Source organism: Pterocles gutturalis, unplaced genomic scaffold, assembly GCF_000699245.1.
Source record: "Pterocles gutturalis isolate BGI_N339 unplaced genomic scaffold, ASM69924v1 scaffold15668, whole genome shotgun sequence".
NCBI classification, from domain to species: domain Eukaryota; kingdom Metazoa; phylum Chordata; class Aves; order Pterocliformes; family Pteroclidae; genus Pterocles; species Pterocles gutturalis.
This window is the reverse complement of record NW_010123330.1, coordinates 851-10,433: the sequence shown is the minus strand read 5'-3', so window position 1 is coordinate 10,433 and position 9,583 is coordinate 851. Positions and strand designations below refer to the sequence as shown.

The following is a 9,583-nucleotide window of genomic DNA, read 5'->3' as shown; positions in this document are numbered from 1 at the left end:
GGAAGGAGGATGGAGAAAAGAGCAGTAACAATCTTGTTTCTGTTCAGCACTGCTGCATGAAAGAGCCATACAAAAAAAACAAAAGGAAATTGTCAGTGAAAGGAAATCTACAAAATCTGTCCAAAATAAGCCAAGTTGGAAAAAATATTAAAAAATCTTTCCATTATATTCATGGTCAAGGGTCTAATTTAAAGATCAGATTTCTGATCCTGTACAAGTATAACCCGCAGATCCAACCATTTATGGGGCTGCATTTAGGCTTCCTAACATGATCCTCCCTGTTACCCTAGGGTATCTACAGCAGGATGAAGAATTTCTCCCCTTCCTCTTTCCTGAACTGTGTGTTGGTTTTTACAGGAAAACCACTGTCCAGGAAGGAATATGGCAGCTGCAAGATGCACTTACCATGGTTTTTTTCACCTGTTCATATTTCCACCCATGCCATGGAAATAGGAAGGCAATCCTGCCTGTGGATATCTCTTGACACAGTAGGGACTCTTTTAACCACAGAGAAAACAGAACTTTCATACCCATTTAAACAGGTGCCACTTATTGTCTGGAGACAGAGACAGCAAGGCAAATGGTATTTCAGCATTTGCCTGTGTATCTATTAGTTATCCACCCACCAGAGAAATGTCCTCCTGTACAATGGTCCTTCACATGGGTCATGTGTAGCAATTTCTTATGCAAAGTTAGCTATATTCTTCTGAAACCACTCCAGGGACTACCCCTTTTTTTGACAAATGTACAGAAAACATTAATTTGAGGAGTTGAGGTTGTTTTATTTTAACACCTAATACAATTCAAATTTAAAGGATTACTTGCACAAAAAAATAAACACATTTGGTATAAAAATTTATCATCACTTTAACACCTTTTTTTCCTCTTACAGCCTGCGCCTTCTCTGGAGCAGAAACATATAAAGACTAATGGCACAAGTTTGTTTTATTCTACAGCATTTTTTTTGTTTTTACATACTCAAGTACCCTAGAGGACAACAGCCCGCTGTATACAAGAACCATTTTCTTCAGCCTGCTGAATTAAGTTTCATAAAGAACCAAAGCTATAAAGGCATTTTAAAAACCATTGTCTCATTTTTTTTTTTCAGAAGCACTGACTTTTTGCACCATTTATATACATAGTGTTACATAACAGCTCTTGAGTACAGTACATGCAGCAGAATCTATCTGTTGAATATAAAACATACATTTAAAATCTTGACTTACTGGAATTTTTTGAAGATTGAGTAATTATAGAATGCCCACTGCTTAGAGAAAATGGTGTGATAGTACAAATGTCTGCATATGTTGGCCACTGGAACAATCCAAGGCTCACTGCAATAGTCTGTAGCACATCAATGTGCATAAATAATCTACTTACAATATTAAAACACAACCAGCAAAATCAATAGTTCAAGATCTTATGACTGCTATGTTAACCCTTGAGTGGTTGCAAGGAAGTGCGGTTGGGGTTCCTCCCCCTCCCAAGTCCTCTATAAAACCTCTAGTATGTAATTTGTCTTCCAGATGAAGAAGCTTATTTATGCCTACTGCCTCTTCTTTTCATTGCAGCTGTACACTGTGGACAGTACCATTTCCCTTTCGGTGCTTCTGTCAGTCCAACACATCCATAGTGGAACCACTCAATCGGGCACTATAAAAAGACAGTTAGAGAGGGTTTAGGATTTTGTGTTTTTTTGGAAACACCTATCACAAATACAATTCTATGAAAATGAAGTACAAGTAAAAAGCATAGATTCTGCTTTTCACACAAAGTCACACGATGTAACAAAAAGACAAGAGTACCTCAATCCCTAACATACACTCAGTAGACTAAGGAAAGATAAATTCTAGGAGTCATAAATGGATTCACATAACAGAGCAAAAGTAGTATGCTGTGCTTCAAAATGCTTAGTTTGACAACATTAAGTGACACAACAGTAATCTTATCCCTCAATTCTGTTTAAATGTAGAATCTCAGTACATACACGATTACATTCAACTGTTCTTTTAAAACTTTTTTATTTCAAGGGGACAACTGATATTAGTAGAGAGACAGCTAAAGTTTCCTAGAAATAAAGGGCATTTTAAAGATATCAAACCTTCCCAGTTGTCCCGAGTTAAGCTGAGACAGACTTAACTTTCTTCATAATAGGTAGCAAGAGGCTGTGTTTTGCATTTGTGCTCAGAAGAAAGCTGATAAAAGGCGATGTTTATGCGGCCACCAAGGTCTTTCAGCTTCTCTGGCTGTCTGCAAACAGGAGAAGCTGGGAGGGAGCACAGCCCCAGTTACTAGCCCAGGATTTGATCTCAGGTTCGGGACTGAGACCCAGAGTGGCCAATAAACTATTCCATAACATACACATCATGCCCAGTATATAGTTGAGGACCCTCCAGAAGATCGTCCCTTTTTGTTCCGGATCATCTTGCTCCAGGTGGTCGTTCTCCCAAGGCCTCCCCACCCCCCCACACCCTGGTCAGCTCTCAGTCTGGGACGCTCGGACTGTTATCTCCGTTCTGTGAGTGCGGTTTCAGGACTCTCCCTGCTTTGGGATCGTTAGCTGTGAACAGGCTGAGCCTTGGACATTGGGTGGGGGGGCAGAATCACTGTGTATCACTCATTTGTATACAGTATTATTTTCAATATTATTGTAGTTTAGTTATTAACTTATTCTTATCTCAACCCACGAGTCCTTTTTCCCCTTTAACCCTTTAATTCTCAACTCTATCCTCAGTTGGGGGGTGGGGGGGGACTGGGGGAGTGGGTGTGTGGTTTGGCCCCCAGCCAAGGGCAAACCCATCACACCAGTAAAGGATGAAGCCTTCTAAAATAACCTGAACTGTGGCAACAGACGAGAAGTTTCCTGAATGGTTCACGTCGTATGCAAATTATTCTAAAAAACTTGACTCTAAAACCAACTCCAAAGTAACTCCTGCAAGCAACAGTTACATGCACAAGCCTCTCATGAACCTTTTGAACTTTGTTACTTACATCTTGGTTATCACAGCCTACCATTTCACCATAGGACACCTAGTAAGAAAAAAACCCTTATTAATAATTATATCACTGGTTAAAAGCAATCAACATTTTCAAAAGTCTAAAGTTCAAGTTTCTTCCTTTGAGGAATTTTTCCATTAACAGCAGCAACAATATTTTTTCTTTTCTTTTCTTACACAACCCAAAGAACATGTTCACAGCAAACTGATTTTCAAAAATTTTTCATAAAAAAAAAAAAAGGGGGGCGGGGGTTCTGAGTATTTCAGGCTGGATAAAAATAATCAGCATTCAAAACCAGAACGAAGCACATTTTGGTCTAAACAACAACGCTCAGTATCTTATGATATCTTATGTATCTCAGTATCTTATGAGCCCACTTTTCAATATTATGTTCATGTCTGACACTTCCCTCATATACACAACAATTTCAAACACTTTATTTGAATCAATCAAATGCTTGCAAGAGAATTACAGAATTCCATAAAGTCTAAAAAAATCCCATACTCTTAAAAGTGTTTAAAATAAGAACATGCATTTTTAAATACAAGTTTCCCATGTTGTCATTCAGTCTCTCAAGTTTCCAGGTGGCTCTTACAAAACTAGGTTATTGTTTCACTGGTTTGTTGCTGTTGTTGTTTGTGGAGTCTTTTGGCTTTTGTTTTGTTTGTTTGTTTTAGGGTTTTTTAAAGGAAAGTAGGAAGGACCTGGCAAATTTCTTACTTAGAATTTTAACTAAATTTACTGTGAACCTGTTGAATTTTGAATTTCACTATTCCTAAAGTCTTCATTAAAAGATTTAAAGCTCTCCAGGTATGTCACATCACTATAAAACTTCATTGTTTTTAGCATCAACAGTTGAGTTCATTATTCATATCACCAGTAAGCAAATAAAAACAGATCAGAATTTGAAAAGACTGCAAATAGAATGTTTTTAAATTAGCAACCAGAGAAGGAAGTTCAACAACAGCAAAACAGCAGCTCGTTATATTTCAGGTTGGAAGCCATCCTTACCTGATTACAAATGCAGTAACGTGGCTCATTTGGATCATAGGTCCAGTCAACCTGGCTATTAGAATCAGACTCCGGTATTACTGCTGTTTGCTGAGACAGTTCTTGTGCTAGTGCAGATGAAGAAGAACACGATGACAGAGACGAAGAAGAGGAAGATGATGAGGACTGCTGACCTGAGGATTTGTTGTTGTTTCTGAGGGGAAAAAAAAAAAAAAAAAAAAGGCATAACAAAATTTAAATTCATTTCCTGACAAACGAAACAATCACAAAACATGTACTTTGTTGACTCTAAAATACTGCAGTATCTAAGTCCCAAAGCATCATTCAGTAACAGATTCAATTCAACAATTCCAAGAACTGAAATGGACACATCGAATGCTGTTTGGAAAGAAAAGGAAACAAGTTTTACCAGCTTACATGTGCAATACACGCTATTCTAATCAATGGAATTTAACAGCTTTAAACTGCCATATGGCTTTAATGAATGTTTTTCTTCACAAAATTTTCCATCAACAGCCTTGGTGTAAAGTCCCTGAAAAAATTATGTTACCAATAAAATAGGAATTTACATATAAATAATGTCATATGTCATGTACACTAGATAACTGTGTTTTGAAGATGACTGATTCAATGCTCATCTCCAGTCAAGCATCACCAGTTACTCCAGAGGAACAGTGCCAGAATACAAATTCTATGCTTTTGCTTATAGCTCAGATCTGACACCCAAGATATCTATAGATGAAAAATGCTTCTAAGACAAAATTACTGAACTCTGAACACACACACACACACACACACACACACTTGTATGGAGAAAAAAACACAACTCAATTTAAGAGGATGGGCACTTTGAGACAAGCTCTTCGAAATACAACTTGCAATTGTTGTCACAATGTGTTGTGACATTGTTTTGTTTAAAATGTTTTTAAATTTCATTTTGATCAAAATCTACTCTCCAGAACACAGAAAAATGAGGAAAGAAACTAGACTATATCACAAACGAAAAAGCAAATCAAGACAGTTCTTTAAAACCTTGGAGTGAGTTTGCTTAAAGAAAAGTGACAAGACAAAAGAAGAAAGTCCTGAACAAAAAAAGGCCAGCAGACGACAACTACCTTCTGTCGATTCCTACCCTTCCTCCCCACCCAGATACTACAAATGAACTATTTCTAATATGGCCCATGACCTTTAAAATAAAGTTTAGCTGTCTTAAAAGCTATAATTGCAGTCAACAAGTCAGAAAACCTACTTGCTTTTTCTGCCACTTCGTGAATCTGTGGTTGATGAACTTAACGTCTGTGTTAATGTAGATGCCAGAGCTGACGATGAATATCCAGTTGAATCTCTGGATAACGAAAATTCTCTTCCAAGCTGAAAATCATTGTTCTTAAATGCTTCATAGCTGGCTTTTAGACTGGAAGTTCGTCTTCCTTCTTTCATCTAAAAGGAACACTGAGACTGTATCAGCTTACACAGTAGAGCTCTTACAGAAGACACATATCGGGCTGCTAACTGCTAATTATTTGCACAGGTTCATTAGTTAACCTGTTAACAAAATGATGTATAAGTGGTAAAAAGGTTTAAGAATATCCCACAGGAGAAGCTAGAAAACAAGCTGTCCCTTTATGACAGTTTTGTAGGATGAAACTGGAGTATATAACCAAAAATGATATGAGAACTGAATCACATCAGCTGGAAGTGATCATGGGATTTCAGACTAAAACCAAAATCACTAGTCTTTCTTCTTAATCAGTGATGGATGGCAGAATTACAAGAATGTTTTGACATTACCTGTGCCGTGGCTTGCACTGCTTGGGCTGCTGCCATGGTAATTGCACCGGCCCCAGATCCTGAAGATAATGAGCCCAGGTTATATGATGCCAATGGTTGAGAAGAGTTTGTATTGTATGCATTGTTTGAAGAGGATGATGAATTACTGTTTCGACACCCTTGATGAACAGAACACATTTATGAAATTCAAAATGAAACTAAATTCCTTTGCATTTTAAGAAGACTTATTTATGACAACCAGTGAAGAGCAGGAACTCCGTTTATGCATCAGAGCAGTCTGATCGTTTGGAAAAAAGGTTCAAAAAGTAGTTGACACAGCTGGTACTGGCTTAAAAAAAAAAACTTTGTTCCCCACCTATCCTCAGGTGCACAGAGTCCTTTTAGAAAGGCAGTCCTCAGTATCATAGTCAGCTATCAAAGAACAGATGCAGCTGCTATGTCTATATCTATATAGACCCAATCTCCATTGAAATGATGCCGACTAGTGGAACCATCAAGAAGAAAGCAGGAATTTGACTGTACACCTATACTGTTTCTGCAGCAAAACTTCTAACAATCTTAATTCTAAAACCTATAAATCACAGTTTCAATGCAACATAAATTTCCATGGCCATCTACAGACTGACAGCTGCTCAAACATAGTTACATTTTATTTTCCATCTCATGTGAAGTTCCTTCAAAAGAAAAATGGATATGAAGGAGACTACTTAAAGTGATGAACAGGACTACAATCCAAAACATAAGGTAGTTTACTTATTGTACCCTCTCACAATCTTTTCTTGTCAGAAAAGAAACTATGAAACACCCTGATTCTGAAAATGAGCAGAAAGTTGTGGGGCTTTTTTATTCACTGCTCAAAAAGACTTCTCACCTCTTTTGAAATAAACATGACACAAAACAATTTTATTTTATTGTAGCTGAAAGCCATGCCAGACCAACCCTTAAAAAAAAAAAAAAAAGAAAAATCTTTTCCCATACTTCGGAAATTGTTGCATGCATTTCTTCCCAAAATAATAATGTACTGATCTCTTATATTTTTACTGCTGGCTGAATGAACCTGTAGTGTTATCTTCTTCCAAGCAGTGTAAATAAAAAGAAACAGCCAACATGCAGCTGTTATAAGACAACAAAGCTGATGTGCTTCACGGACAACACAGATGAGTAACAATGCCTGCAACTTCTCATGTTTCAAATGACTTGAAAATCCCAGTGGAAAGGGCATGAGCCTCTGATTTCAAAAGACAATACCTCGCAAATATAAAATTGTGCTTCTCTTCTTTGGAAAAAGTAATAAAATGCAAGACAATTAACATTACCTGGTGCACTTTCTTTAGAAGCATCTGAAGTCAGGGTAGATAGAAGGGCTTCAGATTTAAACTTCTTTTCAGGAACATGATCTGTTGTACTATGGTGAGAAGATGGATTGTGTTTCCTTTCTAAATGAAACAAATGAAAGGAACTTGAATGTAAAACCTTTTCAGCTTGCAAGTCAAACTATGACTAGACATAATAAAGCAGCACTTTGAACTAAATTTCCACCAGCAAAAATTTATTATTTCATTCTTGCACTTCTGAATAGATGTTACTGTCATTGCATTATGCCTCTTTTTCACCCCAAAGTTTGGAGAAAAAAAAAAACCACGCTCTGAACATTTTTCTTTCCTTATACTACTCAATCAAAAATAAGGAAACATAAAAAGTGGACACTTTAAAGTCTCAAATACTTACTCTCTACTGGAGTGTGAGAATGGGCGTGATGGTTATTCACAGGCTGTGATGGTGTATCCAGCTCCAGAGACCCTAAGAGAGAGGTAAAAATGATACGAAAATTTCAGTCATCATTGACATGGTTTTGACTTTTAGATACTAAATTAATCAAAGAAATTAAAAAAGGTGGGGGGAGGAGGTGCAGTCAAATGTAAATCTATGTCTAAGAAAACATTACTTGTAATATTAGCTATGAGGCTAAACGATCACAGCATAAGAGAGACTTTGACCATAAACTTCCATTGGAACAATTTAAACCAGGTTGTGTATCAATTTTGGCAAAAAGATTTTGAACTAGCTGCCATACCTACCAACTTACATTTAGACAGAAGACAATTCAAGGAAAGAATTCACATTCATTTTTCAAAATCTGTGGTTTCAACATTTCTTTACCTCTTTCTTTTTCAGTGCTTTCAAAAAGTACATGAGTGTATTACAAAAGTTTAAAGAAAATTATTCTAGAAGATGTTCAAAGCATAAGGAGATATTTTGGCAGGGCTGACATTAATTATGCTATGAACTAGTCCAAAGGCTGCCCTCTGGTGGAACTTCAACGATATGGTTTTACTCTGAAAGCTAAAAATGTTAAGAGGCTTTTACTTCTCACTTTATTAAAAAAAACCAAAAAACAACAAAACACCAAAACCTTAAAGATCCAGCATGAATCTAGTACATTTCTATTTTGAGTTCTTGAAATTCTGCCTACCTACCTCAGCAAACACATAGCTCAACTGAAGGTAGTATCACATCTTAAAACCAGATGGGATTCCAACTAAAATAAACTAGTCCTTTTCTGTAGTTGCTAGCTCATTAAAAGCACTTACTTTGCAGTTTTCTTTCTGTGCCTGTTATCTGCAATAGCAATTACAAAAAAATATCCAAAACCTCACAGCTTTTATGACAAAACCACACAAAGTTCAAAGAAAGAATAATTATTCCTAATCTCCTCAAATGATACTCAAGAGGATACTTTTCACTATCCTTGGGTATGAGAACAGTCACTGCCCCTTAGCTCCATAATCACAGCAGTTAAATCAACTTTGAAATTTACCATTACCACATTTGAACTTGATGTCTAAATGCTTATGCATACAGAAAGGACAGATTTTTCTACACCAGGTTGGCCAAAAAGCTGTCACATTGCATTTTTGTTCACATTCTGAATACTAGTATTGTTACATTTGTTAAGCATGCAGGCTTCGTACCCAAAATGTTTCTCCCTCACTACCCCATTACAAAATAACCCAACTCTCTCCCCTTTAACTACTGAGCACCCAACTTTACTTGACATTCCACAACTCTAACTAAAATAATGACCCTCCTCAATTTGCTGCCAATCAATTCCAGTAAGAAACAGTACACTTTCAACGGGGTAGGTGGCAAGCTTAGAAGTACTTGTCTGAATACCTACAGTCATTAAGAACATGTTTAAAGAATTCTGTACCTTACTGTAGCAACTCCCAAGTGCAACAGTTGTGTGAAAAAAATTATTCCAATTACTCGGTTGTATTTTGACTTCATTGGTAAAAATTGAGGTTGAAAATAAAAGTTGAGAATCGCTGACTGATGAAAATATCCGGGTTAAAACACAATTTTGAAACAACTGGAAATACTGCAGGCCACTAACAAGTTTATGATATTTTAACTTTGAAATCTGACTGTCAAGTTCTCAAAGAAAACCATGCATACTTACGTCTCTCTAATATTTCTGTAATTCCAGCATTATCTGCTTCAAGTTCCATTTTAAATTTAGCGAGTTCCTGGTCCAATTTTCTCAAATGACGGTCTACCTGTTTTTGAGATAAAACAACAATAAATAGCATCCAGTTCTGGAACATGAATACCTACACCCTTAATCTCAGGCTTGACAAATATTTTCTTTCCAGCAATTGTGTGCCATGCAGCACTAAGCATGTATAAAAACACAGAAGCGTAACTTCTCAGTTACCTACATTTCCCTTATTCAGCAGAGATACTAGAATCAACACCCAAATAAGCTGGGCAGTCAATCACAGGA

The 9,583-nt window shown here is 36.8% G+C and overlaps 1 protein-coding gene across 1 annotated transcript; it reads right to left on the bottom strand.

Annotated features, from left to right (window-relative positions):
• Nucleotides 1-761: 761 nt before the first annotated feature.
• Nucleotides 762-9,356, bottom strand: ING3 (inhibitor of growth family, member 3; the record flags this gene model as incomplete). The annotated part of the gene is made up of 8 exons (XM_010077869.1): nt 762-1,653; nt 2,992-3,030; nt 4,009-4,201; nt 5,258-5,448; nt 5,800-5,957; nt 7,116-7,235; nt 7,528-7,599; nt 9,260-9,356. Coding segments are annotated over 8 exons (987 nt in total), but the record flags the coding sequence as incomplete, so codon positions are not given.
• Between the last annotated feature and the right edge of the window lie 227 nt (nt 9,357-9,583).